The 23633-nt window shown below is 41.5% G+C and overlaps 1 protein-coding gene across 5 annotated transcripts in view; it reads left to right on the top strand.

Annotated features, from left to right (window-relative positions):
- Positions 1-62: 62 nt before the first annotated feature.
- zcchc24 (zinc finger, CCHC domain containing 24) overlaps positions 63-23633 on the top strand; it is a 33941-nt gene continuing 10370 nt past the window's right edge. For 3 of the 5 annotated variants that reach the window (XM_080507232.1, XM_080507230.1, XM_080507233.1), the window contains exons 1-2: positions 63-536; positions 3479-3679. In XM_080507232.1, coding sequence (XP_080363358.1) covers positions 270-536; positions 3479-3679 — 468 coding nt within the window. In that variant the 5' untranslated portion in view covers positions 63-269. The remainder of the gene's footprint in view (positions 537-3478; positions 3680-23633) is intronic. The other 2 variants (XM_080507231.1, XM_080507234.1) reach the window with 1 other exon arrangement.

The following is a 23633-nucleotide window of genomic DNA, read 5'->3' as shown; positions in this document are numbered from 1 at the left end:
GCAGATAGCGGACCATGGGGAGCAGAGGAAAACTTTTTTTTTTTTTTTTTTGAATACAGACATGTTAGCGCAATGACTTCTGAGTAACATCTACCAGGGCCGAGGCTCCCGGCGTGAGGAGGACAGGGTGCGTAACGGCAAGAGGAGAAAAAAGGAGCACTTGCCATCCGCCGGGCTGCGGGGACGAAAAGCAAGACGGCAGAAGAGTTTGCGAGCAGTCCAACAATCATCAGCGGTAGAAGATCGAGTTTAGCCATTTAAATTGAAAGATGAGCTTGCTGTCTGCCATCGACACGAGTGCCTCGGTGTACCAGCCCGCGCAGCTCCTCAACTGGGTCTATCTCTCTTTGCAAGACCCCCATCAGACCAGCGCCTTTGACGCGTTCAGACCCGAACCCAACTCTTCCCACCCGGATCTCGGCTTCAGCAAGACTCCCGCAGCGGCGGACCTGAGCTCTTCCCTCAACTCCAACTATCTCAACAACTTCTTTCAGCTGCAGCGCAATGAGGTGAAAGAGGGCATGCGACATGCAAATGTAGGATATTTCTGTGATTGATCTTATCAGACTTTGAGAGTTTGCTGATCTGTAGATCTGTCTGGGCTGCAAATGCAACATGTGCTGTTCTGCTAGAATAACCGCCATGATTCTTATATGGATCATTAACTTTACGCAGTCTCATTACACAAACATTGCGGGGAGCTATATTTTAAAAGATTCCTGTCCATCACGACATGACTGGAATTAATTACTTTTCGCATTAGTAATATTTATTTTTAACAACTTTATTATGGACTTTATAACGGATGTCAGATTGTATCATAGGAATTCTGATTGAATATTAAGTGTCATAATGAGTTTTTTTAAATTCATATGTGAGTATTTAAAAGCACTTCAGTTTCTAAGATAGATGGTTTACAAATGTGAGTGTAATTAAGCAGATAATGATCCCACTGGTGTGTCAAACATAAATGTCACAAGTATACACAGATTACTTAGAAGTTGTTTTTTTTTTTTAACAATACATCATGAAATAGTATGTTATCAATACATCTGTTTTTGTATGTAGGTGAGTTACTGCTCGAAGTGAAGATGTAAATGTTGAACAACTTTGTGTTTCAATCAGTTTTGTGTCTGACGAGTTAGGTAAAGAGCAACAGATGGAAATAGATTCCCCTGCACGCCTCTGTCTGGAGAAAGCCGGTCACTGCAGCACCTTGCTTAGGTCTGCTGTCTCTGCCTTCTCCAAATAGACCAGGTTGTGCAAACAAAAATCAATCCCTGTTTACCTATTATCTATTTTTGTAGCTCTTGAGTAAATTTAGGGACAAACATGCTGATAATGTGTACGTGGAGCAAATCTGATACTCTGGGACCACACTGTGCAAAAAGCAGCCCACCACCACACCCCACAACCTCCCCAGTATGTACACATATATATATACAGCACACAGAAAAATAATCACATACTGTGGGCCAAACAGCAGTTTTGCTTTTGCTGGGTTTCTTAGATCTATGTTACTATAAGGCTGTGTAAGGAGCTCGAGCTGCACATCAATAGTGTATATACCATTTAGATCTGGCGTTCTTTATTATTATGGAAACCAGGGGGTGTCTATTTGAAGTCATTTAACATGAAAAGTCATCTGCAGATTGGACGTGTTCCTGATAAGTTGCAGAAAATATGTTTAATGTCATTCGGCCCATACGTGTGTTGAAGTGTTTCATATTGTTCGAACACACATAGAGTCTGGAAATGGTTTAAGGGGTGGGGGCATTTTGCAACCTACTGTACCAGCAAAGCCAAGTAAAATAAACCACTGCAGAGATTCCATGATGAGATGAGTAATGCATAATGTGGTTGTTATTGCAGTGGAGGATCACTTGACGTAAAATTAATTCGTTGTTGTTTGAGAACTCCGTACTGTGACACGATTAACGATTCTGGTTTGATTAAAGCCTATGGAGCTTTCTCAGGGACTTTTCCCTCTCATCAGTCTCTGACTACATCTTACTACTGCCTGATTGACTCTTACAGTGTGACACCTCATCCGTGTAGCTGTGAAAACAGTCACTGATGTGCTACACTTGTCCACTCACTTGGTGATGACACTCGTTTAGTCTTGCCATCTACTTCCATGCATAAACACACAGCTTCATGAGTTTCTCAGTCTCTCTCTCTCTCCCTCTCTCTCTCCCGCTCTCTCGCTCTTGCGCACTCTCTCTTTCACTCACTTGCACAGACACACAGACGCACAAAATAAACAAAGTCTCACCCCACCATTAGCAGATGTGTGCGAAATCTGTTTTATCCCTTAGGTTGACAGTGGCGCAGTTGAAGCCAAACTGAAGAAATGCGACGGACATAAACACACAGCAAAAGTTTCACGTTTTTGGATTTGCTGAAATGATTTCACAGTCTGCAGTTAAAACTCACCTTCAGCAAACACACAAACATGTACATTCTCTCGGAGGAGTGGTAACGCAGAGCTGAAACACATGGCAGATGGAAAAATCGGAGAAAATACAGAGCAGCAACACTTGATTTACAATGGCTTCATGTAATAAATGAACATGAGTCTTAAAGCTGGAGCTGGTTAGCAAGACAATCTCACAGGCTCCAGATAAAGATTTGGCCCGTGGCCCTGGCCAGGTTTCTCAGTCTAAGGTTTCTGTGCTGTGTAACTTATAACATCAACTCTAACATCGTTTCCCAGACGCAAACCCACATCCCAAAGTGCTGCATAGGCGTCAGTGATGATGAAGAGTTTATCTGTGGGTTTCATTATTCCTACGCACTTACTGATGTTTTCACTTGAAGAATAGCAGGTCAAACATTTGTTTTTTTAGTGCTGTTGCACTCCTAAATGTCAAGGCAGATGACTAATTCACTTCCTACAAGGGCTGGAAACAAAAACGTCTGTTTAAATTCAGCCTGATTTTATCCAAAGTTCAATTTCTGTCTGTCGATTCTAGAATTTAACTGAGGGAGCTATGAACTGGGAGGGAAATAATTAACTGCAGGCAATCCTTTCCCTGTTATTAATATTCAAGTGGCATCTTCTATGAATTCACTGGGACTTGTGGCATGCAACAGCGCACATCCTGACCCTGAGCAGACTACAGACACTGACCATGGTTAGTTTACCACCATCCACACATGGTGACGAGAGAACATGCCTCCCATCTTGTTTACGATGAGTCATTCTTAGTAAAGTCCTGTCTTTCTCTGTGGACAGGCTCGGTACTTTTCCAGTTCATGAGCACAGCTGGGCCTCTCGCCAGATGTTCTGAATTTAATGAGAGAAATGATCTTGAATTTTTTTTTTCTTTTTTTGCACCAGAGAAAATAGCACAGAGAGCACATGAGGGGAAATTGGTGATTAATCAAAGCCATTTTTTGTAATACTTCAACATATGAATATGAATGTGTGCGTGTGAATCAAACTTAAACTTGTTGGATTTTTTTTTTTTTAAAGGCCTTAAACAACAACGTGTACAAGAATGTATCGCCCTATGGCTCCCTGAACAACATCGTGGATGGACTGAACTCCCTGACTGACCACTTTTCAGACCTTTCCCTTTCTTCGGAGCCAAGAAAGCCAAACAAAAGACCTCCTCCCAACTATTTGTGCCACCTGTGCTTCAACAAGGGCCACTACATCAAAGATTGCCCTCAGGTGAGACACACACACACACACACACACACACACACACACACACACACACACACACACACACACACACACACACACACACACACACACACACACACACACACACACACACACACACACACACAATTGCATGGTCGAGTTTTAAATTCCCTTCAAACCTGCTTGATCACCATGTCTGAAATTGCAGCAAGAAAAATGCCTTTGGATTTGATAAAGATGGGTCATTGATGGCTCAGAAAGTTGTGCTGGCCCCATTCAATTCCTTTCTCTCTTTCTTCTCTCCCTCTTCCTGCCCTTCTCTCTCTCTCTCTCTCTTTTTGGATCTGGACTGACCTACTTGTTAAACAGGCCAGCCTCTGTCTTCCTTAGTCATGTGTGTGTGTGTCTATATGTGTACTTGAGTACGTCTTAACTGCCAAAGCACCACAGTACAAAAACTATATGTTACAGTCACGATAAATAAACTTGAAGTTGTTATTTTTGGCTTCTTCAGGCAACAGAAGAAACCATCCTCATTTGTGCTAGATGGTCAGTTGAGCTGTGTTACTTGCCGTTAGTGATTATCACTAAGCTTTAAGAATAAAAAAAAATTGTCTGACATCAGTCCCAATCTTTCTTTCTGATTCAGCCCACAGTTTTCCTTGTTTTTTTGTGTCAGGAACTATGGTGGATAGACACGAAGGTCTGGTATTAACATTACAGCACACTAATGTGTGACAAAATGGGCCTCCAGCTGTTGTCATCACGTTGCAATCTAAACTTGTAGTGTCATAATCAGGCCATGTCTCATATTCTTGATGGGAAAGATTAAATCTTTAACATCTGCACAAGAGAAGAATGTCTGCTGTAGAGTTAAAAATACAGAGTGTGCGTACATTAACTAAAGTTACATGTGGTGTGTCTTGCAGGGGTTATTGAAGTAGGACTGGACTATGGTACCGCTGTGGTGGATCTGTCAATGTGGTGTTATATAGCACCTTGTAAAGGCAAACTTCATGCCTGGGACTGTGGCCTGAGAGTGATCTTATTTCATAAGAGGAACACAATGGCACTTTCCATTGGAATTGTGGAAATTTTTAACACAGACTTGTGTTTTGTTGGACCCGAGGTGCCTCGTAATCTCTTCTCCCACTACGTCTCCTTTTTGCCTCTCCCCTTTGTCTTCTCTGCCTTTCCCCGGGTGAGGTGCAAGAGCCCAACTGCAGCCCAAAGTTTCTTTTGCATGGAATGGTAATGAGGAGCAGATGTGAGATTAAAATGCTTTGACTCGCTTTATGACACATGATGGCTGCTCCCAGGAGGCCCGTAAAAGACCCGTGTGCTGATGAAATATCTTCTGGATAGGTCCAAACTGCAAAATGTGGGAATTAGATCATCTATTGACAGGTCTTGCGGGAATCAGGGATCGTCATATATCATGCAACATGTAACGTTTGCCTTTATTCCTCTAAGAGTAGAGCAGCGTGAGCGTTGATCAAATGACACTGATACTCACCGTTGGAACAGGTGTCCATTAAGAAATGCATGACTCAATGAGTTTATTGGGTTTTTTTTCCACACGATCCTACTTCTGCAACATGTGCCTTTATACCTTCAAGGTACTGTTTTAAAAATCAAAAAAATAAACCTAAAATGTTGCTTTATTGAATTTTGACAGTGGAATCTGTCAAATGAATCTTTCTCTCGATTTGAACAGTCTGTCATGAACGTGGAATTCACCTTTCGCTGTCCTCTGGTTTATATTTCAGCTGTTCGTTAAACTGCCAACAGTAACTGAAAAAGCAGAAAAGTCTCCAAACAGCCTCCACACCTCCCCAGTCCAACACCATCACGGTTATTTAGGTCTCTCCTGGGCTTTTGTTTTCCATAAATTTAACTTCCATTTGTGCTACATCATTGACGCTATTTCCTGGTCACCTGTCAGTGCAAGCCTAGCCCAGGCTAGTTCAGCCTTACTGAACCAGCTGAAGGCCCAAATAACATATGTAACACACGACCTGCAGGTTACATGAATCTTTAATGGAAGGATGGTTCAACTTTTTCACCTCGGCATATTTTATTGTGTTGATTTGCACTGTGACTTTTACTTCTGAGCTTACCAGGGAACAACATTAATAAAGGGACTGATAAGTGACACTTTTATGCATACCGACCGTTAGAATGCAGTCCTTGAGATGTAGGATTTGCTTTTGAACATGTTAATGTTGGAAACACACACGGGGAGAGCTTGTGGCTCTGCTGAGAGAATTATTTTGCTGGGAACCTTTGTAGTTGAGTGAAAGCCACAGGCCTGGCAGCAGCTGCCCAGTGCACCCTGTCACGGGGACAGAGGTGTTATGTAAACTAGCTTTTATTCGGAAAATGAGGTCGCTCCCCTAGTTATGAGCAGAATGCCTCTCGCTGCCACGCTTTGGCGCGCGCCCAAGATGTCTTCCACTTGCACTCATGATTTGGTTTTGTTCAGGGGACTAATCCTCTCAACAGCCAGCCCCACCTCTGGTCCGAGTGATCAAAATGATGCCTTGAATGGCATCTTCATGCCGCGTGTGTTTGGTTTAAATAACGCGACTGATCGAAGTCCACAATATTTTTTTCTACTGTCTCATCATGAATTCATGTGTGTGAATAGCAATTTCAGAGTGTGAAGTCAGGGAATTTATCTGTTTCATGTTGTTAGCGTTGCTTGTTATTAAAATCATAAACTACACAATGTTTGTTGAAAAGAAAAGATGACTTATACATAAATAATTTCAGGAAAGATATTAAGAAGTTCAAAAAGTGGTGGGTGGAAATGACTGAAGATGGTAGCGCATGTACGTTGCAGTCTAAATATTTATGGCCTGAACACACCTGTTTAGCTTAATGCATATTTTGCAGTGCTAATCATGTATTAAGAAACCATTCATTTGTCTCTGTGGTATTTTAAACAAGCGTTCGTCATTTTGTAAAGAACAAATTTCCTTTTCACAAGATTTATACCACTGGAGGGGAATTAGGTAAAACGTCAACCATTTTTCTTGTTGCTTTACACACACACACACACACACACACACACACACACACACACACACACACACACACACACACACACACACACACACACACACACACACACACACACACACACACACACACACACACACACACACACATATATATATATAAACTAACAAATTGCTGCCTCTTCTGTATTACTCTGATTGCATAGGTACAGAAAAAGAAATCATATTTTAGCATACACTTTTGAACTGCTGTGAATCAAATTAAATTTACTGCACATGTATCAAACCTCTGAATACACTTCAGTATGGACCATCCTTTATGTATCCATCTGCAGAATATAACCCGAGGGCAGATGAAAAAGAACATCATAGTCACTGTGCTTATCGGAAACACATGGATGGCTCATTGATTCTCACACAGAGGCTTGTTTATCACACCAGTATAATGGGCCTTTTTGTTGAACTTATGATGTCACTGAAATGTGTATGTATATATTGCATTGATTTGTGTGTTTTAAAAAAAAATATTATTCTCTTTGGTATTTTTTTCAGTCGAGTTATTGACGATTCTGAAAATGCTCAGCACGACAACTTGTCCTCTCTTGTAATTGAATCATTCACGTGAGCAGAGTCCACCGAATGAATGAGAAGGTGCGAGTGGTGTCATGTCCTCTCAAGCGTGCGCCGTCAAGTCGTCCCAATCCAGTTCCGTGACCATATGCCAATTTCTGCGACGGTCCTCACACCTCATGTGGTGTTAATTTCAGCAGCAAGTCCCTCCTTTGTGACAAATGGTCACCATAATCTCCCATAACAGTGTCAACATGGAGACCTGAGGCGAGAGGTGAGAGCGGGGCCCTCTTCACGCCCGAGGCACATCGCACTTCGAGTAATGTGTGACTTTGCCAAAATGTGTGTGCTTTTCCCTCAGTCATGGCGCTAAACTTAATGACTCGGCATTACTGCAGCCCACTTTGTCAGAATGATAACCGCTGACCACTGTTTGTTATGGTAGACAAAGTGTATTTACTTTCAAATATCCCAGAGCTTGCCTTTGGCAGGACGGTGATCCTTTTCAAAAACTGGTTTGTAATCATGCTGGGATAATTGTGCAATGATGTTTTAATGTTTCAGTTTACTATGGCATGGGTGGTATTGTAGTAATGTGCCAAACACGCATAGCAAGCATATATTTTCCCAGTAGCTGCACGTCACCATCATTGTGCTTCATTCTGTAGTATTTTAGCTGTGGGAACACCCAAAGTCCCGTGCAACTCTACTTATGTCTTAATTAAATGAGATTTAGATCTGTAGTCGAGTGTGACCTTCTTTTCACTCTTGTAGGATTTCAGTTGCAGGTTAAGTGCATTACTACCATAAAAATCCTCAAAAGGTAGCAACAGCATGATTTTATTTTAAGTGTTATTTATAGGTTCAAGGCAGAGTTCTCCCACAGTGTCACAGTAGACTATTGGATTGTCAGCTGTAGTAGATAATCAGAAACTGTTGGCTTCGTTTGTGGATAGCTGCAGTATTAAAATAAAGCAGAAACGGCAACTTTTCCTTTCACTCCGTTCTGTTGCTTCTTTGTTCTGTTTCATTAGGTAACGCTAACTAACATTACTTCCACTACTACCATTCCCAGAGAATTTGGTTAACCCTTGAATGCAAAGCCTCCCAACTGAGTTTCATTTTCTTGCGTTTCGCTTCAGGCTCATAATCAGAAGAGCTCTGGCTAAAGCTTCTGGCAAAGGATTTGTCAACTCTTAAACTGGAAACATGCTGCTAAATTGACTTAGCTTGCAAGCCTACTTTGATAGTTAGTCCACTGTTGATTATTCAATAGTTCAGCAGATTACGTGGGCTTTATGTAGACGTTTGCAGTCCCCCGGAGGCTAATGTTCCTGAGAGGGGAAAAAACATAGATCCTACATCTGTCCTTCAGTTTTTCTAATCTCTGGTTAACCATCTCTAGCCTTTGTGGGAAGATATCTTCAGAGAAATCTTGTAGTTATTTTACAATTAGCCTCCAGCAGCTGTTTTCTTTCCTCTTGTCTCGATTTTATTCTTCTCTTGCATCCTGCAGTTTGTTAATCTTGCCGATAAGCAACCTTTCAACACCTCAGCCAGACTTCAACATTTGTCATAAGAGAATGTCTCACATATTAGCCCCATGATCTCTGCGCCCCGGGGCAATTTCTGACATGGCTGCAGTCATTTACTGTGGCAGAGGGGTAGTTTGGATGTGTCACTGTCATGCCATTCACCAGTGAGTGTGCCTGTGTCCTGCACACAGATGGGTATAGTTTGAAAGCCGGAGAGGGGCACAAGGGCTCTGAGGCAGCGGACTAGAGAAAGGGGAGAGAGGGCACTTCCCCTGAAAGGAAATCAAAGTTAAAAGAATGATAAAAGTGTGGTTTCCTGCCAGCTGGTTTGTATTCTGTACAAAAATCCCATTCTTCCTCTCAGTTTTTGCTGAGACAACAATCGCACCGCTTCCTGTTTTGGTAACTGTGACACTCAAAACCTCTTCTCTGGGAAGCAGCTCACTGTTACATTTACAACAGTCAGGTAGGGTTACAGCAGCTCGCAGAGTCAATTTTGTTCAATGCATTGATGATGGATGCATTAAACTCAACGCAAGGAGAAGGTAGAGAAAGACAAAATTTACTAATGTAATGCACAGGTCTTCAGTTGAGCTCAGTCGTCTCATCTTTAATGAATTTTGCACCTTTTGTCATCTGATGACAACATTCTTGATACAGACTGAAAGTATATAGTTTTACATAACTGAACCCACCCAATTTAGATTTTCTTAAGTAGGACTTTATTATACAAGCCTTTTTCCAGTTGCACTGTTTAAAAAAATAAACAATAATTTGCTTTGAGTGCATGCTCATCACATCACTTTATGTAATTCTGTTTCTACAACATGAGAAAAGCTAACTGGTAATTTTAGAACATTTTGCACAAAAAGAAAACTCTGTACCTCCCTTCACACCATTCTGCCTTCGCATCCACTGAGAATCATGACACCCACAGTTAGCTGCGTAGTAGCAAGGTTTTGGCTTGTGCAGTTAACACAACTGCTGTGTCATGAAGGTCAGTAGCCCTGTTTAGAGGCTTCAGGAACTAGAACAGGATGGTTCGCCTTTCACTGCTGCAGAAGAGAGGAATCGGTGGGTCAGAGGTCAAATTTTCCCAACAGCATGATGTCCTGTTAGCCCACCAGGACCAGAGGGCTCTGCTCGCTCATATTAAATGCTAATGTTTCTACATGTTTGGATCTCTGCACAGTTTATCACGCAGAAGATTAAGAAAATAAAAAAATTAAATCTTCTATATATATATATATATATATATGTATAAAATTAGAAAACATTTCCAGTTATTTATCAAGAATGCCTTACACTCAGTGATACACTACATAGGATGGTTATACGCTGCTCGAGCAAACAGGTCAACCTTTATAATGCATTATTAGTGCTCCCAGAATTAAATAAGAATCACGTACCTCTTGCTATTTTCAAAAGGCTTTGTCAGCCCACATATCAATGTCATTAATTGTAAAAGTGTAATTAATAATGACAACCATGGACATTTTAAGCTTCAGAGGGCGTTTGGATTCAGATAATTGAGATATTGAGATTTTGGTATTTTGTGTGAAGTTTTTTTTTCCCGGCTAATCTGAGGTGAATTAATTGCTCAGAGCAGCTATGTAAAGGGCCAATATCCAACTACTTTTACAGGTGACAATGCCAGCTTAATAAACTGATTCACATATTCAGAGCCGCTTGATATTCTGCCCACATTGATTTCCACACCCTGGTGGTTGAAAATCAGATGGCTTTTATCACTGTGTATCTGTGTTTAGTTGAACTGATTGCTCATCATAGCAGCACAGATTCTTGTCACATGGAAGCAAATTCTTGGGTGATATAAGATGGGACTGGAAGGAGGGACAAGCAGACGGACAGGCAGATACACTGTGAAGCCGCGGGCTGAAGCTGGCACACTGGACTGGATTTGGTGTCAAGAGATCAGGGACTGACACTGCTGGCTTTGTGTCACGCCTGAATGGGCACCTTAGGGAAAGACTGCCGTTCTGAATGGGCACCATTGGGGAAAGCCCTAGTGGTGGGAATGGAGGCTGGTAATTAAGGCAGTCATTGTAAGTTTGTAGGATATGCTAGACAGAGAGGTCAGGAAGGCAGGCTCGTATTGTTCCCCCAGCAGGGCCCTCACTGCATCACAGTGGTGCGTCAGACTCAAGTATGTTTGGAGAGAAGCTTGGACTCCTACAGAGAAAAAAAGAGAATTACAACAACAAACCACACAGGCGGTTCTATATAGTCTGTTTGTCTATATGTCATCACATAGACTATAGGGGCCTCTTCTGTGGGTTTAATTTTGTAGCTGTGTGTGTGTTTTTTTTTTTTTTACTCTCTCTCTCTCTCTTTTTGTTGAAGTATCTTGAAGTCCTCTGGCAGACTACCCAGATGCTTCAGCCCTCTGAGCAATCAGGATTTTAACTATGAATTAAAACATGGCTGTAGCCTTTATGTAAAATTGTGTGTGAATGTTTGTGTGGATGTATTTTTTATGAGCCCAAATCAGACACAATGCTGCTTTGAGTTGTATTTGCACGAGTTAGAATAATTAAAAAATGGTGAAAAGTAGCATACTGAGAATAAAGGCAGCATTCATGACCTATTTGTATCCAACATGTTTTTATATGTGTACCTATTTAGGGTCCATATTAAAAAAACAAATATTGCTGCTGGCAATGTTAAAAGGCATACTGGGCAATGTGTAGTAGAGGAATAAAACTACAACTTTTATCTTAAATTCCCAAACATAAAAACGAGGCCTTTATCCAGTATAAATTTATGGAAATGTGAAAAATCATACTTGAATAAATATTAGTGATGTCTTGTGTATGAGTCAATATTAAATAACATATACTAATACAATTCATTGTTAGAACTTATAGAGCAAACAGTCTGAAACCATGTACATTATATGAATATTTGTTTAAAAATGTTTTATCTAATATTTGTAAAGTACTGTGTTTAAATTTGTATTCTTAATACAAGTCCAAAAGTAATAGAAGTCAAAGTTAAGATGTTGTGGAATGAAACAATGGAAATGGCCTGGAGATGCTGTGGAATTGGGATTTCTCTCTGATTACATTTTGGGGTGCATTTATCAAAGGTCATAAGGTATGCTGTGAAAAAAAGCAGCCCAGTGGCCTGAAAATATTGTTGGGTAATGAGATACCAGATACATGATAAAACTGTAAAAACATAATACTTTATCAGGGTCAGTCAGCACGTTTGATGGATACCAACAACATTTTTAAAGTTGGATAAATGCAATTTCTTATCGCTACAGAATAAAGTGAGTACTGACAGAACAAACTTAAAATAAACCTCTCGGATTGCATGAACTTGATGCTGTTGAATCACTCACTGTCTTTGAAGCAGTTAAGTCTCTTTATTAGGGAGGTTGATGAAACTATTTAGAAATGCATATATAATATTTGTCTCAGGAAAATGCAATGATATACTATCATTGTTTCATGAGTTTTACTTTGAAAATTGTACTGATGCAAGGAGGTCTGTTTAAGAATGACTATTACTTGCTCTAAAAAAGCACCCATTTCGTTTTGTAACTTCTTTTGCCCCCTATTGCTATTGCTATCTGTCTGCTCTGTTGTTAGTGTGTGGAGAGGTTTCTGGCAGGGATGAGGGCTGGGGGAGGTGCACCATGGGAATGTTTTTACAGAGTGACCCCTGATCTTCCTTCCAGTCGCAGCACAGACTCTGAAGGCCTTGTGTCTGTCTCTGCTCCAACACTCACTCTGACAGGTTACCAAAGGCAGAGGCAAAAGTTGAGCGACTGGCCTGTAAACAGATAAGGCTTATCGGGGGATGCTGAGGACGCCCGGTATCAGACGTCTTTTCTCTTTCAGTGTGTCGCAGCAGACTGCAAACTACTGTCACTGTGGAAGGCGGATTTGATCCACGCTTCACAAGATATACTGTATGTCTGCAGAGTCAAACAGAGAAAGATCCTTTCATAGCTTTTAGAAACCATATAGGGCCACAGGTCCAATATAGCATTGACTCAGAGTGACACTGAGATTAGCAACACATGTACCGTGTGTCCAGCAGAGGGATTTTTAGAAGTATGCAGACACACATAGATCCATTGAGTGTACTACATGCGGTACGTGCAAAATAGACAGAAACACAGTCAGCTGGAGCCTGAACATCCTGTGGCAGATGAGAATGTTATGCACCGCTGTATGCTACACTCTGCAACCCAACCTGCTCTTGTCATTCACCGGGCTGGTAACCTAACGCTGCTCTGCAGCTGCACAGCTTCTTGGGCTTAGTGGGACTGTGGCTAAGTCCAAGGCTAGGTGAGGGCAAAAGGGGGGAAATTCACACCCACGGTCCCACTTAGCGGTAGCCCTTAACGCCCAGTAAATATGGTCAGCGTAGGAGTATAGTAAACTTATCCTGTGTCTGTGAAATAAGGGAACTTCCATGTTGGGTTGGCGTGTTGATAGGACCGAGCTTCTGCGATCAATCGCGACGGATTCCAAGGGCCCACTTGGCCGGTACTTGGGATTTCTATGAATGAAGCATGGAGAGAGGGAAAGAGTCCTGTCAGAAACATCAGTTTAAAACAAGAGTTTCACTGGCATGAATCAAAAACGCCCACACGCTCCACTCTCATGGTACCTATCAGTTATATAAGAGCATGGCACTGAGATCCATGGCCGATTAGTGAAGCCGGATTGTGGAAATCTAGGAATCTGGGAATAGGGTTTTGGCAAAGAGCGTGCTGGCATGGTTATATGCCTGCGCAGCTGTGTTTGACACAAATGACGTGGGTCTGTTACTGAGGGAAAGAAAATTCTACACGCGCATGTATTAAACATGAATATGTGCAGGCATTGTATGTTTCAGGCAATGTATAGACATTAGGGACTGCAGGATTTCGTGGTTTGTAGGAGCAGCAGTACAAATTATAATCCTCTCTTATGTTTGGTACAAAAACAAGTATATTAATTATCATAGCATTAAAATCATTTGCTGATAACAACACACGAAGAAAGACCTCCACCTGAAGTCTATGAAAACAAGGAGAAACTTCAGGTCGCAATACTTCATTTAATGTCATTAAAGACGACTTAGCAGAGATTCTGTGTAATCTACATCAACAGATCAGCATAATGTAACATCAACTTTCCAATTATGTTTCTACTATGAAGCGGCCAAAAGCAGCATCACTACAAGTCAAAGTTATTGAGTCCTCGGCCGAGTTAAGCCACCGAACTGAATTTGTGTGAGTGAAAGTGAAACATGTGGACGTCAGTGGATCGGTAAATCAAATTTAACTGAAGAAAATGGTTCTTCTCTTAGGTTCCTTGGGGCCTTGTGTTTTACTTTTCCCATTTGTGTTTATTTTTGTATCTCCAGCACTGTCTGTATCTGTGTGGTTTTTTTTTTCTTCTTTTGGTACAAATACAAATTGAACTGTAACCACAACAATTTTTTAATCAGTCCTGTTCTTGTAAAACAGCCTGAGCAGTTCCTCAGAGTGGACTGATCACATTTGAAAACACAAAGTACCTTTTTTTGATACTTTCTGGCAAAGCGTCTCGACTTATCATCCATGACTGATAGCTGTGGGATGTTTTATCTTTGGTACAGCTGTCTCGATTTACCTTTTCCCTGTGTGATATCTCAGCATGTCAAAGAACAGACTAAACAGAAGTGATATGCCCAGTGCTGTTATTAGACTTCACTTCAATCTGAGAGAACGTTATATCTAAATAGTCATTCCGTTTTAGGATCGTTCAAGGGGGGAATTTTCCGTGTGTGCTGTAGCGCAGTATCAGGCTCTTCCAGTAGAAACACACAAATGGTGGACAAAGCTACACGCTCTGTGCAATTTGCCAAACTCAGAGTGCACTTTTCCTTGAATGAACTATTTTGGCATCGCCTGGAAACAAACTTGTGGTTATACTTTTGAGCAGTCAGAGAGGTTATCCGTGAAAAAAAAGATCATCCTTGTCTGTATCACGATAAGATATGAACCTAATTAAATGAAAGTGTGATGTCAGTGGTTAAACCCAGCGGTCCGGAAGAGGGAGTGTGTGTCACAGCTCACTTTAAATACATTTAGATGCATTTGCTGCACTGCTGATATGTGTTGCACTGTTTCAGGTTCACGTGGGTTTGTGATCCCTTTAGGAAATGTTGCCTGTTAAGATTGCAGCCTTCAAATAGCTGTGGATTTGATTATAGACCAAGATTGTTGTGGTCTCTTGCCGCATACCGCATTTTGAACTTCTCTGTCTCGGTCTGCTCTGCCTGCTGCTTTCCACACAGACACACACACACACACACACACACACACACACACACACACACACACACACACACACACACACACACACACACACACACACACACACACACACACACACACACACACACACACACACACACACACACACACACACACACGACACCTGAGAGCCAACTAAGGCAAAACTCTTTATCACAACACAAAACCCTCGAAGGCATATTTAGACCGGGAGACAAGTGGGACGTGCTATTGCGAGTAAACTGCTTTTCATAGTGTCATGATTGACCAAGTGCACAGAAATAGCAAAAATGAAGAGCTTCTAGAATATGAGACCTTTTTAAGAATAGCACCCTGACCCACATGGCTGCAGAACAAATTCAGACAAGTGTGAGTGGCTGACGACTGTGATCGGGATGAGAAGTTATATCTAGAGAGCTCACATAGTGTTTGCAGACTAAGAATAAAAATTATGATGTTATATCTTTGTCAACTGGTTTAGTATATCAACACTTATAAATACTTACATCATGTAGACACAGTGTTTACATTTGCATTTATTAATGTTGTGTGTAATTTGTATGGACTTTTTGTGAGTAGCACTGCAGAGCCTCTGCTTGTCACTACTTGCCCAATTAATGAAGTGAGTGAGGGACTTGCTTTACATTTGAATAGTGTCGGCATCATGTTTGAGTTTTTCTCTATTAGCTCAGGCCTGTGATATACACAACATAGGTTGTTGAATATTTGAAGAAAAACTGGAGATTTTACAGCAAAAACAAGCTTTGTTCGGTTAGATCAGATCAAGGGATACAGAAAAACGGAATATTTTGTGACTACAATTCAGAGGAGTTTTCAGTTATTTATACTTTCCTACATTATAACCCAAATATCTGTATTTTATACTTTCACTCTTTAAGTTTAGCATGAGCATGATCCTTGTGGATATCCATAACACATAAAAAAATGGGAAAATATGTAGATGATGTAAGTAGAAGTTACTATTTACCAATGATATTCAAAACCTCATGGGAAATGTACATTCTCTATATATCGACCATGTGAGGTCTGTGACAGCAAGAACAAATAGCCACAATTCTTGAGATGAACCAGTAAAAAGGTATAGAAACAAGTTGAGTAATAAGATGGAAAAAAAGATGTAACAGATTCAAAGCAGCAACACAGAACCACTCAAGCACTTTTTTTTTCAATCCCAAAGAACAAAATTAACTATCATGTGTAAGAATCACACACTATTTAAAGATGTGTGGAATTTTGCCATTTCTGACACTTTCACTGTATTGGTGAAAAGATCTACTCTTAAATAACTTGCTTGATCATGGAAGCGAAAAGAAAAAAAAAAAGCTGTAGCTGCCTTTTATAACATCTATTGCCATTGTTGCATACCTCTGAATGATTATCATCATCTGCATTGTTGTACTTGTGAAATTTCAACAAATGTGACTTAAATGTTGCACTATGACTCTGCAGGATAATTGCATTTGTTGAGTGTGTGTGATGGAAGTTATGTGTCGTACGTGATTTGTAACACCGGTTTATATTTAGAAACAACTGCACATGATAATGCTTATCTCAGCAGTCATAGACGTGGAGCTGTGAAGTAACGAAAGCTGTGTGTTGTGAAGTGGTGTGTACACATGAGCATCAAAGAGTTTTCTGGTCATGTGGTTTCATATTTTTGAAAGGCTTCTTGTAACTTTGAGCCGTACCAAAAATGACCAAACAGTATGATGAATAGAGGGTTCCTGAATGCTACAGTGAGAAGTTGAAGAAATATTTCCTTGTCGTGTCTCAGTGAGGGATCGGGCAAAATTGATGCTTTGATCTTTCTTGATGTTTCACAGAGGAGGAACAGTTCTCAGGTTTAAACCACATCCAGGTTTCTGCTTCCACCCCCCCTCTAGCTGCAGTCATCAGACTGCTCAGGCGAGCATGGTAACTGAAACCACATTAAAGCAATTAGAAGTCTTATCAGAAATGCTACGGTTAATGAGCAAGCCAAACAAAAACTCCAAAAAGACTCAAAGCTAACATTGTGGACTGAACCCCATCCGCCATATCTGAAAATCTATCTCTTTCTGAACTGGGGCCAAGCCAAACACAGATCCCCGAGATGAGGACACAAGAGCAGACGCAGATATGCACACAGCGACGCACGCGCTCGCATGCATGTGGAAATGCAATACAAACAGGTTTGGGGCTGGCTTGGTGTTCTTGTGCTGCTCTCTGAGTGATGTCCTGGGGGATGCGGAGAGGCAGAGCGGGGCCTGAGCTCCTCCGCTGCTCCTTTGTTTACACTGATGGTTTCCAGATGCTTTCGAGTGATCGGAGCGCTACGGAACGCTGGGGAGCAGCCCAGCAGTTTAGGGCCTGCGCCAGCGAGCCTGGATTAAGGCAGCTCTATCTGGGATCCTTAAAAAACAAGCTCAGTAATAACTTTGCAATTGTTTCCAAAAGCTGAGAGAGTTTCAGTGAAATTATTATGAAGTATTACTTTTTTTTATTTTGTGTTCTTTAAATTCGACTACCACACGCTTTGATTTCATTTATTAGGGCGGAACATACCGTGAGCAATGACGTCTTTGTTCATTAAGTGTAATTATTAGTCACAAAATATAGACGTGTAATAATTCATCTGACAATAATTAGCATATTTGTTTTCTCTCAGTAACTCCACTCTTTTAATGAGCTCCAGCCAAGCCTTTATTCTTAAAGTGATTGCAAAGTGAGATTTTTGCACCCTATAATTTCACTCAAGTTGTTTTTCCCCGTGGCAGCCAGTGGCACGTTGTCTCCCCCACATAAGCCCTCCCCCATTCAGGCGAGATTGTTTTTCTAAATAGAGGTGCATTGTGCTTGGGCGAGGGCAAATTTATCACTTAGGCAGCACACCTGTTCCTCTCGTCACTTTCAGCCTCGGCCACGTTTCCTTACAGGCATTATAAAGAGACAGCTGCACCAGTAAAGGAGCGAGGGAGAGAGAGGGAAGGAGAGGTGAGAGAGAGAGGGAAGGAGAGAGAGATAGAGAGAGAGCGAGAGCGAGAGAGAGAGAGAGAGACAGAGAGAGAGAGAGAGAGATGCCCAAACAGTGGCTGTATTTAGAGCTTGTAGTGCATGGCGGGATTGATAAATAGTCCCCATAATGCACCTGGCTGAGGTTCTGGCATGAAGCTGCGGTTGTTTAGTCCAGCAGCGGAAACAGGCGGTAAAAAAAATGCTTGTTCTGTGTGCAGTGGGACACAGCTGAGGTGGTGACAGTGTCATTCTTGTGAGAGACTTGAAGCAGTGGCCATCTGCACGCTCTCACTTGGCCCCTCAATTCCAACTCACAAGCTGATCCTCAGATCTTTATCCTTCGTCCACGGTGATGTTGGACAAAAACAGACAAAATAGGGAAATCTTCCTGAAGGAAGGAGGTCTGACAGTGGTTTTTTTTTAGTTGGACAGGGTTACCACAGAAAACAATTATATGTGTGTGAAAAATGTTTTCCATTTTAAGTGTATTTTTCATGTTACACATCTGAATTGCCTTAATGTGGTCATCCCACATCAAACCAAGCCCTCGGAATTGTTTTGCAGCATTATTCCCATTTCATGTCCTTCTGGTGTGGTTCGAGAAAGAATTCTCTCCGCTTTCTCTCTACAGTGTGTTTTCTTTTTCCTGTAAATTAAAGGCTTATTTTGACTCAATGGCCTGTCTGAGTGTCAGTGATCATGTGACTTAATGATGTGTTGATGATGGGCTTAGATAATCCTAAACAATCCCACATTCTCATTGACTCATGATGGAATTATAATGCATCTCAGCACCCATGGATGTAAATCATCATTGTTCATGATATATAATTCACGGTGCGTTCATGAGTAATGAGGAAGAGAGAGGAGGCTCAGACAGACGGAGGAGGAAACTACACTTGAACAAATTGTCTTCTTTGACCTCTGCACGATTTCCCACGTTGCCGGTGGGAACTTCTGAGCAAGGGTAGTGTTACCGTTTTGTTTTGGATGATGCTCTCAGTAAATACTACTGTGATTATAGCCAGAATTTATTAGCAAAGTGTTCCAGCTCCGGAAAACAGCAGTGATTTTAAAAGTGTAGAAATGAGGTGCACAGACAATACTGACCTTCATACATCATTTCTTTTGTTAGTTTATAAAGATCATGATAATATTCTGCAATTTGTGGTAGATTTTGTGAGGGCAGACGTGTTTGTTGCTGTCATGGGAATGCCTCCAGCTCGGAAGTGGGGACTTTCTCAACTGCAAACCTTCCATTTCCCATCATGCATGAATCAACTATCCTAACATGAAAACAAGAAATTGTAAATGTCACTGAAATCTCTCCAAAACAACAAAAACACACCAGTAAATACAACATACTTGTGCAGCGGCCCTTCTGGAAAACATCCCAATAACACAAACAAAACTCTAAACAATCTGCTATGACCCTTGTTGAGGAGTCAAGATCCAACAGGGGAGCTTTTATTTGTAATAGTTTAGGGGGAAAGCCACAATCAAAACAACTCATCATAAAGAACTAAACAGTCCTCTTATTGTTTGTCCCTGCAGTCTTACATCAGTCGGTTAGTCAGGACCGGGCCAAACGTCCATGTGGATGGTCCATCCGTTTATACATAGAAGCTGCTGATATGTCCTCTCAATTATTTTGGCCACTGATAAGACATAAGCATCCAGTTCATTCTGTATTTACACATATTTTCAAATAAGTGGACCAAGACTAGTTGCTCACTCCGATGTTGTCACTATTATCACATCAAAAAAATGTATTGCACTTTGAAGAACACTAGTTTTATTATGTTGTCTTTACCGATTTTCTATGAAGATGTTAAGTTTTATCAAGTGATTGCTAACATCTTCTATATATTGCTGAAGGGCATTTACCAACATATCCTGGCACTTAAATCACACCAGAAGAGTAATGATACACAATTGCTACCAGCAATTTTTTTTTTCCCAAAACCCCAAAGTTGTTTTTAACCTCAAAATCTATTCTTCTCCTACAGAGGTGGACAAACCACTGAATGGCATGTTCTATTGCAAATAACTGCAAGCGTCACTGTCAGTGCTGTCTTCTCCAATGTGGAATGGCTGTGGGTTAAAACCAACTGTAGGTAAATGTCTCCTCTAATATGTTGAGAAAGCATGAAATCCAATATCCACAACCTTGAAAGGAGCGATCTCTGCAGTGATTCGTCGTACGTTTGGCTTGGAAAGGAACATCTAGTATTATACCAAGGCTAGCCTATCCTGTTTCTGGAGACAGAGGATTAAAGTTTGAACGTTTGCGAGACTGCAGTCTGGTGTCTGTCCACTGGTCATTACTCTTAGCCTGGAATGTAAGATTAACATTAATGTAATATCACCTAAAGACCTCAGTCAGTCTAAACGACTTTTTTTTTTCTTCCCCCAGTGGTCAGTATTGGACTTCTTATTACCACATTGAGGCTGAATTGCAGGACGCATTTGTGGGGAAATAATATTGAAACTGCGATCATATTCTGCGATGCCCTGGGTGTGCAGCTTTCAATAAAAGTATTACCTGATTTCCCATGCAATTTTGCAGTGGGTGTCGTCTAGACTGGGGCTGCTTAAAATTCAGGGGACTACCTGCAAATGCATACATGCCTAAAATTCCTACAAGTGCTGACTTTGTGCAACATATGTTCCTTTAAAATTAACTCTCCAGAGAATGCATTCCTCCACATGATAATGAGTTCACTGTAGTTGTGGTCAGACTTACAGCGGTTAGTTAACGCTGTTTTACCCCCCCCCCCCACACCCACACCCCCACACCCCTCTCTCTCGCCCTCTGTCACTGAAATGTAAGACCTAATTGAAAGCAGAGCAGCAAGTTTACGATGGCTCTCAGTGTTTCTCATGTTCTGCCCCTATGGAGGCCATCTGCTTTGGATTTAGAGTTCCTCCTCCTCCTCCTCTCCATTCCTCCTTCCTTCCCTCGACCCTCTCGAGATGGGCTGATTGTTGGAGGGATTCACTCCACAGTTGCCCGAGCTGGCCGGGCCTGTGGTATTTGTCCACTTTCCTTTTTCTCTTTGTGTGTGTGAAGCGGGAGCTTCATTCTAGACCAGCAGGGTTTAAGACCCATGTGCTTAAAGTGCCATCCAGAAGCAAGAGGCTCTTTCTTAGTCAACACTGAAACTATTTCCTTCTGTCTCCTTCTGTCTGTGCACTCTTCAATCCTACAATATGAGCCAAGCAATGATCTGTGTTGTTGTAACAGGGTAAAATACTGAGCAGGAGACTTTCCAGTTCGTCAAAAAGTGTATAAAAAAGTTGTGTCTGTATGTGTTGTATCCATATCTGGGAGACAAAAGGGCAGAAAAATGTCAGTGTTATGTGTGTGTTTGACTTTCTATCGGTGAATGTGCGTATCACATGTATGTATGTATGCTTCATTCGCCAGTTTACTGGCCTGTTGTATGTGTTTGTGGGTGATGTGATGGCTCCCTGCTGTGATTTTGGACCTCAGGAGGAAGTGGTGAACTTGCTGTGGTTGTGGAGCTACACTGTCTCCACCGAGGACACTGTCCTCTACAGACAAACTGACCCGTATCTCAACACGCCAGGGCTCGAGCCTTGGGGACTTAAACAAACATTGTGTAAACCAGTACTGTGAAAGTAATATGACAAACACCACTTGTCGCCTCCAAGCACACACACAGCATGAACTGATTTGCCGTTTCGAAGCTCTGCTTCCACTTTAAGGACACCCAAAATGCTCTAAATTGCTCAGATATGTCCATTTAGCTTTTACCTCGGCACCGGCCTGGCTGACTTTATTTGTTGAGAGCAAAGGAAAACAAAAGACATCCTCCTGTGCAGGTTCATCTCCAGGGTGCTTCGTGGTACGATGACGCTCTTCCATTAACTTGGTCATTATGCTGTGTGTATTGTGAACAGTTTGTCAACGTTGCCTCAAAGGTTATTTTCCTGGAAATCAAGCCCAACTAAAACATTTACTCAGTCATTCTAGTGTTTACAGCTCAGAGTTTTTATCTCTAATCCACTGGACCAGTGTAAATGGAAGAGCGGGCCATGTATGTATGCATGTGGAGAAACCCAAAGCTTCCTTCATTATTTTGTGGCCTCACTGTTGTTTTTCCCAGCCTGCCTCTGCTGGCAGCAGTGGCACAGCAGCCCAGATGTTATTGTGACATTTGTTCCCACGTGTTTGGGTGTCCGTTGGAATGTGCAATACCAGCTGTGCCTGTAAAGTTCATGACTTCAGACCTAAACTCGCCCTTCATCCGAGACCTCCATGAGAGGCGGCCTGTTGAAATGGCCCGATGACAACTGACCACAATGTGAGTGTAAGACTGAGAGTTATGGCTCTAAATGTCCAAATAAACACCGGAGAACATGTCAGTTGTGCAAAACAACAGTGCATATTTAATTACGCTACAGAAAAGCTAAAGACAATTGATTTTTCTATTGGTTTTTGAGAATAGTGCTGGTTGGAATCAGCGGTCCTGGATCGTTAGTTCCTTATTCAAATCTCCCAAGAAGAGTATACTTTTGGACATTTGGATATTGTGATTAATTTTTTAGGATATTCTACACATTGCAGCCCCAATATCGCTGCTGCATTAATTTGATGCTGTTAAAAATCTATTGATTTCATGAGTAACTCAAGTCAGCTAAACTTTCCAGCTGTGTATGGGGCTATCTGTTATATCTAACAGGTAAGCGCTGGGCTGCAGCGGGATCATAATGTGCAGCCAGAGGCCGAAGCCAGACCCTGAAAAGTGCTCGAAGCAAGAGAGGAATGGTCATGAGGAGAACGAGTCCTGGCTGCAGTGTCTAGGAAAGATTTTCTTACACAAACTGCCAAAATAGGGAATTATTACTGACAAATTTCAGAAAGAACAACAAGGGTTAAGGTGAGTTTTTCACCTAGCACTCTGATCATAGCTAATTTTTAATGATCTAAACAGTCACATTTATTTAACTCAAATTACAAAAAGACTCTTTTAAAACTCTCTCAGTGGACAGGCGATGGCGAAATGATATTCCAAATGTTCCTGATTTTGACTGAGACTCTGTGTGGGCTTGCATTTCATTGGCTTTCCGCAATCGAGACCACCAACAAATTCTGAAATATGTGCATGTAGAAGTGAACTCACTCCCGGGAGAACGTGTCCCATGAAAATTAAAACGACTCCTCTGTGTTCTCTAAACGTTTTGCAAATGTTTCGGGAGTGCCCACCTGTGGCAAACGTTTGCAGGGAAAAAAGCCTGTGTCTCTGATATGAAATAACCTTTCACAATTAGAAAATCGTAGTCAGGAGAAAAGAATTGTTATTGCAGGTTTAAAAATCTGATTAGAGGGTGCTGGAAGCAACCCGGTAAATTGTCTGTTGCTCACTGGTGCTTTATTTCCCCATGTTAACTGCATGGAACAATCAACTGCTCGTATAATCAAAGGTAGATAACCTGGAACAATGGCATGCAGCTGCTGAGAGTTTGAAGGCTTCGGTGTGGTCATCGCTTTGGATACGAATCTGTGT

This window comes from Blennius ocellaris (assembly GCF_963422515.1).
Source record: "Blennius ocellaris genome assembly, chromosome: 13".
Taxonomy (NCBI): Eukaryota; Metazoa; Chordata; class Actinopteri; order Blenniiformes; family Blenniidae; genus Blennius; species Blennius ocellaris.
The sequence above is the reverse complement of the archived record's forward strand: the minus strand, read 5'-3'. Positions and strand labels throughout refer to the sequence as shown.